The following is a 17673-nucleotide window of genomic DNA, read 5'->3' on the forward strand; positions in this document are numbered from 1 at the left end:
CCTCTAAGGTAGATATGAAGATGAATGTAAGTAAGAGTTACCACTTATCAAGTATTTACTATTCTAAGCATTTTACATAAAACCCATTTTCAAGACCCCCCATGAGGCTGCAGTATTATTCCCCTCGCTCCACAGATGAGGACCTAAGGCACTGTAGAAAACTAGGCAGGTCCGAATTCACAAAGCTAGTAAGTAGGAGAGCCAGGACTCAAACTCACTTGAAACCTACCTCTTAACTTCTATCTACATGCTAACTGAGATAATATATTTAAAGATCTCCACGCAGTGCTTGACCAACAGGAAGCATTCAATAAAGGCTACTGTAATTATTGGAAACTACAGCCTCATATACTTCTCTACACATAGGTCACTCCAGTGAGGTCTTGTTAGTGTCCACAGAGGACACTCACCTAGATAGGAGGTGAAGAGGAAGAAAGGCTTAGAGAAATAATTTTAGTAATTCAACATTCATTTTGTTAGTATAACTTCAACAAGTTATCAAAAACTGATGGGAAAAGCAGTTTTAATACTGGAACCATAGAGGAAAGAACACAAAAAACCTTCAAGTACAGCTAAGGATAAAGTGAGGACAAGATAGACACAAAAGCAGGAAGAAACACTACTCCTGCCCTCTTCTAACGTCCTCTGCATCCAAAAAATAAATTAGGGATTTTTTTAAAGCTTAAAAACTCTAGCAACATTAGAAGTGCTTGAACAGTCACACTATTGCAGGGAGACCCAAACCTGGACACAAGCACATAAAACAAGAGGCTCAAGTCCCAATCCTTGCCACACTGTGCCTATAAACTACCCTAAAATCCTTAAAAAGGACACTGTAACTTCACTGTACAAACAAGAAACTCAAGCCAGATGGTAAGTCACAACCTTAAGACCAAGCAACTAGTATCAGAATTAGAACAAAATCACAGATTTTCCTTAGCCATGTCCAATAAATTTTCTTTCCTCTAAGCACTAATTAATGACAGTGTAGTGAGATGCTTCTTAAAAAGTACCCTGCCTCAACTAATTCCTACCATCAGGATGACCTGATAACAATTTTACTTCCACAAAGAAAATGACCATTCTTGTCCATCACTGTCTTCTCCCAGTGCCCACATTACTTGAAAGCACTATTTGTTGAATAAAGTAAGCCCCAAGCCATCACCCTCAAACCTTAAAGTTACAAATAAAATCCCAAATTATTAAAGGAACTCAATACATTTGCTCTTAAGACCATTCTCCTCTATATAAATGTCTAGCCCATCAGGCCTCTTTTTATTTCATAGCCTATTCTACGAAACCTTGAACAATCTAAAAAGAGTCTATCATATGTAATTATGACCATATAAAACTTTAAATTCAAGGACAAGCATAAAAAGGCAATTCTCCACATTTAAGAAAACTCACAAAATTTTCTAGCTTTTTGCTGAATGAACCCTTCTCTAGTTTTAATTAACTTAGATATTGTGTTAAGGCTACTTGGTATTTACTGTCCCCTACAAGAAGCTTGAAAAGCCAAATGAACTTCACCACTTTTACCACCCCCCCCCCCAAAAGCACCAAGAATTATTATTTAGTCTTCACTGCTGATGCCTCTTACCCTTGCAACTTAATTTTTCTCCTATCAAATGAGGGAATAGGTCAGATTCAGAGGAAGCAGATTCTGGCCTATTAAAACTGAGTAAAAGAAGCCACAAGAAACATCTCATTAAAAAAAGGCAGACATATATTTAACCATCTGTGGAAAGCCATCTTGTGCTTTTAAGTCCCATTTCCAATAATATTCTACAGTCAATGAAAGGTCAAATAAAGCAGCAATGGAGAACAGTGAGAAACTGATTAAAGTTACATGAACATTTGGGGAGTGAAGCTTGCTGATTCAAACATACAGCAATTATGCCCAACAAACTAAACCTCTCGCTCACCTCCCTTCCACACACACACACACACACACCCACCCACCCACCCACCCTTGTACTCACTAAAGTGTCTGTCCAACATGATCTTGTTTTATCAAGAAGGAAACGCCCAATTTCAAGTCGGTGAAATATCTGGTGGACTGGGGCATCATGTGATGTTACACAGCAGGCAGAAAAACCACCACATAAATTAGTTATCAGGAAAACTGCTATCCTGTCACCAGCCCCCATATTTCTGCTTTACAGAAGTGCTAACCCAGAGGCAGATATTCTTTTTTTTCTATACTTTTTTCGGTAATATGAAAAATGTCCAAAAGTTTATTTGAGCACAGGACTGAAGAAAATGATTAGTATCTTAAGTCATTATTTTAACGATTTCCACCTTTCAAGTCTTTCATCATAACTCTCAAGAATCCCACAAAATTTACTTAGCTCCATTCTTCCTTAACTGTGTTTTACAGTAAGACAGCAGTTTGCACCATTTTTATGGGAATGTATAGGCAGAACAGCTCTCTCTCCACTGCAACTACATTCTGGCCTTCCCTGGCCTGCTTCTGCTATTTATACCTAGCTAATCATGGGTCATGGCTCACTGACCCAATAATAGACGGCATCCTAGGGCTCCTAAAACACTGTCACTTCTCTAATGTATATAGCTGGGATTTCATCAAGTCTCCAGAGTTTTATAATTAATCTTGGTTTTCCAGAAAACTTAGGAGAGTCATAATTGAGAGGAGAGGTGCTAAGTAAACAGTCTTCTTAGAGCTCCTTGCCCCTTCTGTTAACTGTTAAATAACCTCAGAAGTCAAGAGTTGTTTATAGCTGTCATTTTAAGATACAAAGGAAAACAGTGATTGGGCACCCTTGTCTTAACATAAATCCATCCTTGCACCCCAGGCAAACTCTTTCTTCTAAAATACAACATGCAGACTCTGCCCCACATGTCTATCATAATTAATTTGAAATAAAACACGTGAGTTATCTTAATTTAAAAGTCATTATTGAACTTACTAGCATTTTATATATCGGCACTCTTCTATTCTCAGGAATGGAGACTGACATCCCTTCTAATGTCTTTAGGAAAAGTAGGAATGGCAGAAAAGGCACACATTTGGATTAAGACAAATCTAGGATTAAATCTGAGTATGGTCACTCCTTAGCTGTTTAACGTTGACGGAATCTGTGTAACATCTTTAAATTTCAACTTCTGCTTCAGGAAAATAGGTAAAAACAAAACAAAACACCACTTAGCTCAAGAAACAGTGGGGAGGATGCAAGGAAAATGTGAAGCGCCCAATACCTAAGAGGCCAATAAATTCCATTCCCTGAAAGAAGTACTGAGTTGAAAACTCTAGAGAATCCTTATGACATGAAAGAGACCATTAGCACTTCTTGGAAGTCTCCTTTATAACTACCAGACACACTGTTGGGCACTTTTTCATACTGTCTTAATTAAATCTTAAGATATCCTTTAAGCATTTTCTCCATTTCCCTGTTCTAAGAGTTTAAATAACTAAGCAGGTTAAAGAAGTGGTAAGTCCATATTCAAATCCAGGTCCTTCTGACTCTACCCCCTAGGTAGGCTCTGCTTACTGTGTGTGCCTTATGTGGATGGCTACTTTTGAAAACACATGCTGCTCTCAAACAGCGATTTCAACTGAAAAGAAGTTAGAATTGAGGACAGTTTTACAAACATAATAAATTCCAAAGTGAACAGTGATTTATAGATCTTAATCAAGCCTTCCATCATAGTTATTAAGGTTTATTACCTAAACAACCACAAATAATAATTTCAAGAATTGTCCTTATACAGAAACCATTATTTACAAAACCTAAGTCATCAAAGGTAAGCCACAGTATGGACCACCCATGCACACACACTATAATACAATCCTCAGCTCAGACCAACAACCAGGGCTACTGCTGAAACCATTCCAAGAGACCTTGGTGGCACTTGATTCACTTAGGGATTGAGTGTCTGCTGTATAAATAGCACTATTTACTGTAAACCCTTGTAAAAGTCCAAGACAGACTTACCTTATAATAAATTTCACGTTTCATTTGTAGTCAAGATTGAGGTCCTAAACAGCATACAATTTGTATGTAAGCTAAAAATAAGTTCTCAGTACTGTATAAATTGCAGCTCCTCCCAAACTATTATTTCCAGTCAGATGACCAAATTTGTGAATCATTAACAAAAACTTTTAGCAGAGAACCTAAGGTTTAATACTTCAATATTTCACAAGACAAGGACATAGGAGTACTTCTTATGACCTATATTTAATCATAAGTGTATTCCCAAAATTAAACTCCAGTAGAGTGTACAAAGCACAGCAGCCATGGGTGCTAGTTTACAATTGTGGTTTTAAAGCTCTTTTTGAAAAACACTTTTAAGAGTTTGAAAAATTTTTTCTCTCCAAAAATGAAAACATGCTTATGCATATAAAATTTTACATGCCCATTAAAGTCCATATATATAGTTCCTTCAATTTACAGGGAATTCACCAACCCCAGATAAAGACCCCTTGTTTAGGAAGTCATTTACAGTTTTAAGAGATTTTTCTCCTAGTTTTCAATAGCATGGTCTCAAGAAATTTACACTTATCATTTTATAAAAATTTATTTACTCACAACTTTACATTAACAGGACAGTTCTTCCAAACCCTTTATATTCTTGCAACACTAAAAACAAACTCTGGTGTCCTTTGTCCACTAGTATTAAGAGTGCTCACAAGATGTGTGGCCCTGAAGTAGGGGGTGCCAAAGAAGAGAATTCCAAGATATTGTCAAGGTCAGTGACCTAGAAAAGTTTATAATCTATTTGCACAGTCTGTTCTATTAAAAAACAAAAACAAAAAAATGCCTTCCAACAATTTACTGACCATTTTGAATAAAAACAGGCGTGGTCTTTAAGCTGAAACCTTTAAATGGACAGGAAAAGTAATTCTGTAGAAAAAGGGACCAGAAAATAGATTCACAGAAATTAAAGGAAAAATATGACTGAACAACTAAATTTTCTAAGCAACATATACCTAGGAATGTGTTTGATTTACCAAATACACCTAGTTTGAAAAACCAGAGCCAATTACACAAGTTATGTCAACCTGAAAATTGGAAATACAAAAACATTGAATTAGATGTAATTACTAAACTCAATAGAACCAGTAATACAAAAATCAAACATTCTATAAAGATTTCACCTACATAAAAAAAATGTTACTGCAAACTATTAAGACAGCAAAGAATTTAAACAGCTGGGGAACAATAACAACAAAAAAACCTGGCTGGTGTTATACATCCCCACTATCATGCTCATGGCAGACATCACTAATTAATCACAGCACCGTTTCCCCCCCCTTAGCCTCATAATTTCAACAGGATCTTCCAATAGAAATCAGGGTGGACATTATAACTAAACCTGTTTATTTCCTTGACAGCTGTTTTTTAAATACTATTCAAGTAAACTAAATAAAGCACCAAAAGTTTATGTATTTAATATTCAATAAATTTATAATAAATTTTATTTATTTTAAAGTGAATATTCAATAAATTTATAATAAATTTTATTTATTTTAAAGTGTTTCCCAAAACACAAAATTCTCTTTAATAGTTTAAAATTTTCTGTTAAACAGAATAAAATATTATGGTAAATATAACCTTAATTAGTAAAAAAATTTATTTAAAAAAATGTAACACCCTCCCCCCATGAAAGAGCTCTAGAAAACTGTAATTAACTATACTTTTGGCAGCCCTCATTTTTTACCCAATTTGAATTTTAAAAAGACAAAATTACTTTTTCTGAGTATCAATAAATTTAAAACCAGACATACCTATATGATTTAGGGATTAAAAAAATACAATCTTTTCTTAAAAACAGTATAGTATATATCTGTAAATGGAGTAAGAGAAAGAAGCACTTTTTCCTTGGAATTTCAAAGAAATAAGGGTCAACATTAGCAAAATATTCTTTAAAGAGAATATATGTGGCCACTTAAGCTTTCTGTCACTTCCTTCCAAAAAACAATCTTAGGTAGAACAGACTCCAGAAAGGAGATGATACCAAAGGAAATAAAAATCCTGGAACTCTAGGATCATATTACAGGTGGGTGATGTTTAGCATAAAATAAACCGGAAGGAGTGAAAACCTGGATTCAGTAAGTTGTAAGAGAGCACTGTAGGATAAGTGAGAAAGAATTATTTCCTAAATCCTCAAGTCTAGCAAAGAAAAACCATACTCTAAGAAACCAGGAGGCTCTAGCTTCCTAGCTTCAATAGAAGGATTCGAGTATTATATATATAAGGTTGACAGATGACAACACAATGGCAGAAATATAAACACCATAAAAAGGGGCATTTCCCTACCCCAAGTCCAACCTCAACTGGTACTGATACTAAAAATAATAAACTGCTCTGAAAAAGTATCTTTTAGTGTCCATTAGAGGAAACTGAGTATATCTGAAAATACTTTTTTAGTGAAGTTCTTTCAGAAGCTTAAAGTAGGCATGACCTCAAAGTATATGTATCTTACGCATTGTAGAGCTCCCGATACCCACTCCAACTTTTTCTCCATACTGCACTACACTGCACTACTTATACTCTTAAGTACATAAGTAAACTAAACATTCCTTGACCAGGGCATTTTTTTCTCCCTAAAACAGGAGTGAAACATGAACCATCTGTAAGGACTGGAGATATTCCTAAAGTGTGTATAAAACCTTTGAAAATACATTTGCATCCAATTGTCACTTGGTGCTTCATTTGCACAGGCCACTTATTTGGAGGTCAACGAATTTAAAATGTGCCTAAGCTGCCAAACTACATGTGGAGGTAAAAGCGGATCAACTTTACTCCGAAACTATTTTGAGTAAATGAGCATGACACCAAGAAATAACATCAGGGTTAATACCTGGGTAATTATTGCTAGAAAGAGATTTAGGGGCAAAGAGAAATGCTCACTTAGCTTACATTTACAGGCCGCCTTTTTTCAAAGGGGCTTTAACCTTAGTGGCAGTTCATAAACAGACAGCACTTACTAGGTAGAACCTCTATGATAAATGGGGGAGGAGATCTAAAGGCTTATCAAAGGTCCTGCAGAGGGCCAATTATGGAAAACCAGTTTTCCAATCAGTGAAAGGAATGAAGGGGGACACAGGTCACAGGAACCCATCGTCTTCTCTCTCCCTTGCCTAGGAACAAGTGTCCCAAATGTGCCCAGCCTAGACCGGGGCTCCAGCCTTTGGTAATGAGTAACGAAAAGCTACGGCTGAAGCGCAAACTTACCTCCTGGATGCGCTTCCTGGCCCGCTGAAGCACTTCTTCGTAGCCCTTCTGCCGCAGCTCGCTAAGGCTTTCGTAATACTCCTCGGGGTCGTCGGTCTCAGTGAAGAGTACCTGGGAGAGGATTTTCCAACCGCAGGTGTCCAGGCCGTGGCCCAGGTAGACCTGGAGCTGGTAACACAGTGTGTCGATCTCCTGCTCGGTCATCTCCGGGGCGCCCCCGAACAGCACGGTCCACATACCCGACGGCTCCTCGGGGAAGACGGGCAGGCACGGCTCCAGCTGCGAGTTCACCGAGCACAGCTGCTGGTGCACCGCGCGCAGATCCTGGAAGGAGAAGAGCCCGGCCCAGCTGCACTCCTCGGCCGCGGACTCCAGATCAGTGGTGGGTGGCTGTTGATCGGGGTCCAAGAGCACCAGGGATGCCGGGGCCGCTTCGTCCTCCCGCACCATTTCCAGCACCTCGATCTCCTCGGAGACCGCCCCGCAGGCGCTCACTACCCTCACCGAGGACACCGGGACCTCCCTGGGCGCCGGAGGGGCTGCCGCAGCGGCGGCCCCCGCCACATCTCTGCCTTCAGATCTCTTCCGGACCGGGGTGGACTTGGCCCGCACTGGGCTCCTGAGAGGGCTTTCCGCGCCTTTGCCCGCTGAACTCCGTAGCAGCGAGTCCCCCCGAAGGTTGCGCGTGCTCCGCGGAGAGCCGCCCTCCGCCCAGGCCGAGCTCCTCCGGAGCCCGGGACTCCTCCCCAGAGCCGCAGAAGCGGTGGCCTCCGGGCGCCCCTTGCCCGCCGGGCTGCCCGGCCCGCGGGTCCCGTCCGACGCGGCTGCGCCAGACTCGGCGCCCCCTCGCGTCCCCGCCTGCTCCCGGGAGCCGCTCCTTTGCCTCTGGGCCGTCCGGTTGTGGCAGGTTATGGCAAACTTGCCCTCAATCTCGTTCCAGGCCACAATAAAGACGAACTTGTGCTTCTCGCGCTCGTCGAACACATGGGGCCGCACAGCCACCCAGTCCGACTCGAGCGTCTCCTCCAGCGCGAACGACATGGTGGCTCCGGCGCCAGGCCGCGGGGGAGGCGACGCTGGTCCTGTCCGCCCGAGGATTCACCGGCTGGCTGCGCCGCGCCCCCCGCTCACCCGCGCCGGGCGCCTTCAGCCATCTTAGCGTCCCAGCCGGCTCTCCTCGCTCGCTCGCCCGTCGCTCCGCACTCGGACCCGCCGCGCTCCTTTGTGGACCGGGTCGCGGCAAACACAGACAATACGCGTCCCTGGAACAGGTAGTTCACATGGTCACGTGCGGCCGGATCTGTTTACAAGCCCGGCGCTGCGGCAGCTCCGCGCCCGCCCCGGCCGCCCCCCGCGCGAGGCCGCCGCGCTGCGTCTGTGGCGCCCGGAGGTAAGGCGCGGGTCCCGCGGGGCCGGGCAGGCCGGTGGGCGGCTGGGGCCGGCGGTGAGCGCGTCTCGGCCGCTCGCCCGGGCCGATCTCTCCGCCCCTCCTCCTCTTCCCGACCGCGCGGGGCCGCCTGACGGATGGACGCGTCTCCTAAACTCCGAGCTTCAGTATCGCCACAATGTTACCATTCGGCTGCTGACGTCGGCGGCTCCACGAGGGACGTAAACACCGGCACGTGCCGCACGCTGGTGACGCGGCCGCGGCGGCGCGCACACCCCGCCCGCGCGCGCCGGCGCCGCCCCTCGGCGTCTTCCCGCCCCTCCCGCGAGCGGACGCGCTCGGGATTCTCGCCTTCCGTCGGCTCGGCGCCCTCCTCCCTCCGGCGGCGGCGGCGGCTCGCGCGGCGGGGTCTGCGGGGGGAGAGCGACAGGTGTGTCTAGCCGGCCAGGTCGCCTCCGGACCCCGGGAAAACGCGGAACAAAGAGGAGGAACTGAAAGCTCTCGGAGCCCCGCCGCTCGGAGGCCCGCCGTGTAAGTCCGCCCGCGTCCCGGTGGCGGAGTCCCGCCCTGGGAGCAGCGCGGCGCTACCCCCGGCCCTCGGGCCCTGCCGGCTCTGCGTCCCCAGACGGCTGGTTCTACCCCAGCACCCGTGAGGCACCAACTTAACGGATGAAAGAGTACCGTCTAGAGACATCCCAGTAAAACTCCAAAACAAAGCAACATTAAGCGAAATTTCAGTCGTGCCCTAATAGCGTGACCGTTTACGTGTAAGCTCTTGGGTGTTCTGTGGCTTCAGGTTTCATCACTGTGTAGCTCTGTGAGCCTCCTTTGGAGACCCCTGGCTGAGCCCTGTAGAGGTGTGTGCAGTTGTTAGAGTTCCCAGGATGCACGTGCAGAAGTAAAAATCATGTAAATCTGAAGAATTCTGCTGTTCGTACTACCTGTGATGAAACACATTCTTAACACGTCCCAGTGGGTCTTATAATCCAGTTCATGTTATTGGCATTCTTTTTCCTATTCGTGTCCGATTCCTATTGCAGGTATTCTGCATTCGCAGTAAAGTACAATGAGAATTCGTTCTTTTACGTGTAGACACGTTTCAAAAATATATGCAAAACCGTTTGAATAACCGTGCATTGTCAGCTACACTGCCTTTTACTTCAGTGTTGTCGGGCCATCTGGCTGAACAGCCAAGGTGTTAGCTCTGTCACTCAGCAGGACGTTTTAGACCCTATGGATCTGCTTTGACAGAAAGGTGGAGGGGGCACTTTGGGCAGGATGAGCAAAAAGGGAACAGGTTCGGTTTTTAAACCTTTTTGCAGTTCTGTATGTGGAACCGCACATTTTCAAAGCTTGTAACTGAACTTGTGTCGACCCTCAAATGCAAGTCAGAGATACACCTTTCAAAAGGTAGGAAAAAAGAAGACCCATCACAAATATGTGGCACCATCTAAGCAAACAGTAGCATGTTATAGAAAAGTTTTTCATCTTTTCTGCTGAAAAGTTACTCCTAAAAACTTTTCTGATAAAAGTGATGATGTGATCACTAGGTCTCTTCTTATAATACATTATAGGTAAGTATGAATAAGAATGAACAATAAAAGAATATAGGAAATATTTTTATTTACATGTATTGCAGTTTTATTCACAGATATAAAATTATGTCTTATTACAATAGTGCTAAAGAAAATTGACTGGTGGCCACTAGGGTGTTAAATATTTTCCCCCAATACTCTGGCCACTGCATTTTGTCAAAAGGGTTATTTCACTGGTTCTTGTTTCCTCTATCTTAGTAATTGTTACACTAGAAATGAAAAGAAACAAACCAAAATTCCCATGGCAGGCTACTGTTGTTCTCTACAGTTCTTTATTTAGGTCTGTATCTGATTGTCAAACAAGATCTCTGAGTGTATAAATTACTCTCTGGGAATAAGAAAAAACAAATATACTAGCTTTGAAAGGAGTTGAAAATGATTATGTGTTTGAATTTTTTTTTAACTACTCTTAATTGTTAGGTAATCTGGGAAATGCTTTAACTCTTTAGGTCTTTTAATAAAAACGGTAATAGTTTACATATCAATTTTCAAATAGCATTTTCCTGCATATGTTTATTTTATCTCTATAATAATCATATAATGTAGGTATGAAAAGAATAAGTCTTTAATTTTATATGTGAGAAAATAGTTTGGATTAGTTAGGTCAGACATTCCAGGACTGGGAGCAGGGAACAACTGGAGTTCAGGGGCCTGATGCACATCTCTTCTAGTTAGATTCTCTCAGAAGCAGACACTGAAAAGTCAGGAATGCCAAAATGTATTAGAAGGTGGTGGGGGTGGTGTGACACCTATGAAAAAAAAAGGGCTGAAGTAGGATTGGAGTTCCAGAGCAAAGATTGTGTGTGTTTTTTAAATTTATTTTATTTTTCAATTACAGTTTACATTCAATATTATTTTGTATTAGTTCCAGGTATACAACATAGTAGTTAGACAATCATATATTTTACAGTGTTCCTCCCAATATTTACAGTACCCACCTGGCACTGTACATAGTTATTATAATATTATTGACTATATTTCCTAGACTCTACTTTGTATCCCTGGGACTATTTTTGTAACTGCCAATTTGTACTTTTTAATCCCTTCACTGTTTTTACCCAGGCCCTCAACCCCCCTCCCCTCTGGCAGCCATCAGTCTGTTCTCTGTATCTATGAGTCTGTTTCTATTTTGTTTGCTTATTTTGTTATTTAGATTCTACTTATAAGTAAAATCATAAGGTATTTGTCTTTCTCTGACTGACTTATTTCACTTAATATAACACCCTCTAGGTCTCTCCATGCTGTCACAAATGGTAAGATTTCATTCTTTTTTATGGCCAAGTAATATTCCATTGCATATATGTAGCACTACTTTTTTATCCATTGATCTATTGATGGGCACTTAGGTTGCTTCCATATTCAGGCTATTGCATATAACGCTGAAATGAACATAGGGGTGCGTATGTTCTTTCAAATTAGTGTTTTGAGTTCCTTTGGATATATATCCAGAAGTGGAATTGCTGGATAATAAGGCAGTTTCGTTTTTAATTTTTTGAGGAACCTCCATACTGTTTTCTTTTATATTGTTTAATTTATTGGGGTGACATTGGTTAATAAAATTATATAGGTTTCAGGTGTACAATTATATAATACAACATCTGTATATTGTATTGTGTGTTCACCGCCCCAATCCGTACGGCTTTCCATAGTGGCTGCAGCAACCTGCATTCCCACCAATAGTGCACAAGGGTGCCCTTTTCTCCACATCCTCACCAACACTTGTTGTTTGTTTATTTATTGATGGCAGCCATTCTGACAGGTGATATCTTATTGTGGTTTTAATTTGCATTTCTCTGATGCAAAGATTGTTTCTTAAAGAAGTTCCTCCATTGAGTGGAAATGGTTAAGCCTTGCTCAGTCATTGATTAGGAACCACCCTGAGAAAACCATACGATGAAAACCTGAAGCTGATTCTAAAGTCACAAACAGCTGGGGACTGTCAGCTAACCACATCCCTTGCAGCTGAGGAATGAGTCCTTTCCTGTAGGAGGATCTGATTGCTGCATCTCCACATCTGCCACAGTTTACTTTATGTGCCTCTTGTATCCACTTCAAAACACATTTGGGGAGCAGTTCCTGCAGTGCTCTGGTGGACCTCTCTTCCTGAGGGGAAACTTAGTAGAGGGAGGTTAGAGGGATGAACTATAGCTTCCGTGGTACAGTGGGTCTCATGGCCACAACGATACTCATTGTCTCCCTCCTCCATCATTTGTTCTAACATCCCTCATTCTCTGCTGGCTTCAGTGGCTCATGTGGTGGTGGTTGCCAAACCATCACTTCTGAAGGGTCTGAGCTCCTAGTAACCTTATCTGTGTATTGCCTCCATTACTATATCACTACATTTGCTACACACATTAGGCAAGAGCTACCAGGAAACACCCAGTGGGTCACCTGGGTTCCACACACTTTCCTCCCTGCTTTCATCATGCAGTAGCAGCCCTGCCACTTCCCGCTGATCAGAATCAATTACCCTGACAAGATGGTGACTCCTCTTCTTGTCTGATGGTTCCTGGCCACACAGAGCCCAAAGTGTCCAAGTGGCAGCTGTAGCTTGTGGTTCCATGGGATCTTTGTTATCCCTGGCAAAAATGCATCCATTTGGGGGACCAGGACCTCTAATCCTACAGAATCCAGAGCTGTGGGGACATCTGGTGTATCACTGAAAGTGATGGTAAGTGAGGCCACTCCTGCTTCCACCCCTTGGTTAGTAGACCCATGTATTCTTCCTCTTGGGGACATAGTACCATATAAAGGACTGCAATTCAACATTTATACGTGTCCTGGAGGATGGTACCCCCATCCTTGCAGGGTGTTGCCTCTGAGATGGTGCTTTACCTGTTCATTCAGCACACCATATCAACACTCTCTTTAGCCAGCAGCTTCTAGATGATTCAGTATATCATGACCAGTGGATCTATAAAATGGGTTCCCTGGTTGGACACTAAGTTTCATGTCTTTAGATCAGGCGTTTTGTAAGTGATAGGAAAGGCAAACCCATATCCATATTAAGTATCTATTTATTCTTGTGAGAAAAATCATTGGCTCTTCCAGGACAATACTAACATAGACCATTTGCTACCAAGTGACTGGTTACTCTTTTAAAGGAATAGTGCCACACTGGGGGCTCAGTGTTGCTATCTGTTGCTGGCAGGTTGAACATTCAAAGCAGGCAGTTACTAGATTGGCGTTTATAAGTGGGAGTCCGTGTTGTTAGACCCATGCAAAGCCTCCGTCTCTGCCACTGTTACCATGTCATCTGTTTGCCTATCATGCCAGTGAATGTGGGCTGGTCAAGTTATTTTATCCACTTGATTATTTGGTGTCCATGCCATGAAGGTACTTTCATTTGGCATTAATATACAATAAAAAAACACACACCACACATCACACTTTGTGCCCACTCTCACATATCCATCTACATATTTCTTCCCCAGACCTGCTTGTCTCTAATATTTTAATTTTTCTCCTTCCAGGTCCCTCATTATTCACCATTGTCCATGAGTCCATGTACATTTTTACTTTGAGTCACTGTCCTTTTGCACAAAATGGGTGACCATGTGCACCTCCTGAAGCTCTGCCCATTGGGAAGATTTGTCTTCCACATAGTGTCTCATTACTGTCTTTCCACCCCTGAATACGGCTGTAGTGCATACAGCATCCACTTTTGATATTGCACCCACAAACTGAATCAGCCTATCCATGAACCACGCTGGGAGTTTCTTCTCCTACAGCTGGTTAAATGGGAGGCCCACATGGGCATTTGTGTGTGTGTGTTTTTAAAGAATAGTTTATTGATTTTTTAGAGAGAGGGGAAATGAGAGAGAGAGAGAAACATCCATGTGAGAGTACATCAATTAGCTGCCTCCTGCCGCCTACAGGGGGATTGAGCCCACAACCCAGGCATGTGCCCTTGACCAGGAATCAAACCGGTAACCTGGTACACAGGACGATGCCCAACCAACTGAGCCACACCAGCCAGGGCAGGCTCATGGTCCTTTGTGTGAGCTGAGGAGGGACACTGCTATACGGTGGATGCCGTGATGGGACATGGCGAATGCCATAGGGTTCTGGACCCACTGCTCATGCTCTTAGCTGTGTGATCACTTTCTGCTCATGATCAGTCTCAGATGTACCATTTCCATTTTATGATGGATTGTTGTGGGCACTTGATATCCCAAGGTCAAGTATTCCAACTTTTTCAGTGCTCATTAGCATGCTAGGAGCTGCTTTACAAAAGTTGCATAGTCTTCTGCTGCAGATGGTGTGATTTTGTTCCATAACCATAGGTGCCTGGGTTGTGATTCTTCCACTGGGACTTGCTATAAACTTCATACCATATCTTTTTCTACTACTGATATCTCAAATATTATAGAGTGTGCTGGGATTTTTGTTCCAAGCAGCAGGGCTTGTTGCTTGCTCTGCAGCCAAGACCTGCTATAGAGCCTTTCTCTACTCTGAGCCCCACTCAAAGCTGGCACCTTCTGTAAGGGCTGGGGCAGTTTTCCTAGGTGTGGAATGTGCTGCTGCCAAAGCCCAAGGAGGCTTAACAGCCATTGTGCTTCCTTCACTGTAGTAGTGGATACATGATGCAGCAATCTGTCCTTTACTTTGAAGGGAATGTTCTGGCTTGCACCTGACCATGGTCTGTGTAGAAACTTGACTGAATTGGCAAGTACTTCAGTTTTTAGAGTTTATCTCCTTCTTTCTGGAGTACATGTGTCTTACCAAAGTCTCCAGCATGCTAACACTCTCTTATTCATGCTGCCAGATCAGCATGATATCACCAATGTAATGAATCAGTATGATGTTTTGCAATGTGTCCAGATGGTCCAGATGTCTTCAGGCTAAATTACGACAGATGGTGGAAGAGTTAACATGGCCCTGGAGCAAACTATTTCTGATCTTTCCTGATTGGGGTAGAAAAGTACACATTCACCAAATCAATGCTGCACGCTATGTACCAGAGGCCATATTATTTGTCCTAGCAAAAAATCTGCATCTGGCTGGGCAGCTGTGATCAGGGCTATTTCTTGGTTGAGCTAGCAATAGTCTTCAGGATATAAGAGCCAGACCAGCAAATTAAACAGAGATATTCCAGGGACTGCCCTGACTGCATCTTTAAGAGTGACATTAATCTCTGCCATTTCTCACTAGGGCTATACTGTTTTTGATTCACTATGTAGGTGGGAGGGGTGCAGTTTACAGGCTTCTACTTGACCTTCCCCTCTATGATAGCTCTCACCAATGGGCCCAATGTGCGGGTTACGCCAACTGCCACATATATCAATCTCAATTATTTATTTAGGGACCAGGGAAATGAGTACCAGGTGAGTTCACAGACCCACTGGAGCCTGACTTTGGTCAAGACTCCATTTATTACCTGGTCCCTGTATGCTCTTACTCTAGCACAGAAAATCATTATGTATTTCAGGGTTCTTCATACTAGGACCCAGTCATCTCTTTAATCAGTGGGCACCAGGTCTGAAAACTGGTGCAGGTCCAGAAACTGGGCAAGAGATTTGGGGTTTGGGGTGGGCAACTTCCTCAACCTCCCACTCATCCACTCTTACTCTATTTTGATTATGTAAATTATTAAGCAGTGCCTTTTGGCCACTCAGCTATTTTGCCTTTAGGGATTCTGTGTTCTATTAATCACCCCCTAACTGTGGACACTGTGACCCTCTGTCTTCTGATGGTGAAATGCATCCACCAGCCTCTCTCACTGCAGGGCCTTCTCATTCCCATTGCTTTTAGTGAGCCAAGCTCTGTGACTGCTTCCCCTGTCGTTCACGCAGGCCTGCAGAGGAGAGCCCCTCACATTTCTAACACCCTTGGCGAATGGTGTATTCTTTGGCCTTTCTGGGAAACACAGTCCTTCTGGATTCATATAACATATCCATTCTAGCATTCCCTCTTCCCTGAGTCTTTACTCCTTTCCTCTTCTGTATACCATGGCAATTCAGGCATTTCCGTTTAGGCTCTATGAAGGCCATTGCTTGTCCCAGGTGTCTAGGAATCACTCTAGCTGCAAGTTATAACATCCTCTAGGGTCGTAGCTTAAATATTAAATTCTCTTGCCCTGAGAGAGTGACCTCAATATCAGAAAACAATGTTAGTTGCCCACAGCTTTTCATTATCAGTCTGTAGGGTAACAGTGAAACTTCATAACTGCCCTGGCTAGGTAGGTCAGTTGGTTAGAGTGTCATCCCGATATATGAAGGTTGCAGGTTCGATCCTCGGTCGGGCACACACAAGAATCAAACAATGAATGCATAAATAAGTGGAACAAATCGATGTCTCCCCCCACCCCTTTCTCTTTCTCTTCCTCTCTCTCAAATCAATAAATTTAAAAATAAAAGAAAATTCATAACAGCCTTCTAATTCCATTATCCTTATATTTATCATTCCCCTTATATTTCAAGTGGCTAAATCATTGCTAGAAACAGGACTCTCACCTTTTGCTAGGGGCTCTCTGCACTAGTCCCATTACTCAGAATGGGATGCTTATTGCTAGTCAGGTGGGGAATGGTCTAGTCTCCAAACCCCATTACCTCCTGCTTTCTTGGACTACTTCTAGTACCAACTGTGCCAGCAGGGCTCTCTGGGAAGCAGACATGGAGGGAGTGAGGAGTGTAAAGGGTTTATGGAGAGGAACACCTATGAAAGAAAAAGGGAGGAGGCAGGATGGGTAGAGGGGCATCAGCTTGGAATCTCTGCCAGTCCAATGGGGAACTTGGAACAATGATTGTTAGATGAGGTGTAAGCTGGATGGAAATGGCTAGACCTTGCTACTACATACAGCCTTGAGCAGTCATCAGGTAAGGGTCAGCCAAGAAAAATCCTATCTCACCTACCATTGTCACAATTCATCATGAGCTGGGGGCCACTTTGAGAGGTGTCTGACTTCGGTGGAATGGGTCATTGGGGAGAAAAAGGGACATCTGTAATATTTTAAACAAAAATAAAATTAAACAAAAATAAAAAATTATATAGAAGGAAAAAAACAAAAGCTGAGGCAAATACTGAAGGTGCTAATCAGCTGGGAGCTGTCAGCGAAGCCCACTTTTTGCAGCAGGATAGCAAGAACTTTCTTGAAAGGGAATCTAAGTGTGTGTTCATGACTATTCGTTTTAGTATTTTACTTTACATCTATTATGGCCAAGTATTCTTATTTTACAACTCCCAAGTGGTGAGAGTGAGAAAAAGGAAAAAAATGAGGCAAGAAAAATGGGAAGCTCTGCAAAGTGATACCTGACTGCTCTGGCACCACTTTGTAAGACACAGCAGGTCACTCAGCATGTGCTCTCCCTCAGCAAGAGGGGCTTCTCCAGAAGGGATGCGAGAAACAATGTTCAGTGAAGTCACAGGAATGGAGAAAGAATGGGGAATGTGTCTGCCTGATTCCTTCTCATCTGTCATTTCGGAAAAATCAAGTTTCACCTGGTGCGGAGATCACACTCCCAGGCTGCATCATCCAGCCCTTCAGGAAACC

The 17673-nt window shown here is 43.1% G+C and overlaps 1 protein-coding gene across 1 annotated transcript in view; it reads right to left on the reverse strand.

Moving 5' to 3' along the window:
* Positions 1 to 8325, reverse strand: part of JMY (junction mediating and regulatory protein, p53 cofactor) — a 63199-nt gene extending 54874 nt beyond the window's left edge. Inside the window, exon 1 of the mRNA XM_081133643.1 lies at positions 7200 to 8325. Within this exon, the coding sequence (XP_080989769.1) occupies positions 7200 to 8240 (1041 nt within the window). The 5' untranslated portion in view covers positions 8241 to 8325. The remainder of the gene's footprint in view (positions 1 to 7199) is intronic.
* Positions 8326 to 17673: the final 9348 nt, after the last annotated feature.

Source organism: Miniopterus schreibersii (genome assembly GCF_964146895.1).
Source record: "Miniopterus schreibersii genome assembly, chromosome: 3".
Lineage (NCBI taxonomy): Eukaryota > Metazoa > Chordata > Mammalia > Chiroptera > Miniopteridae > Miniopterus > Miniopterus schreibersii.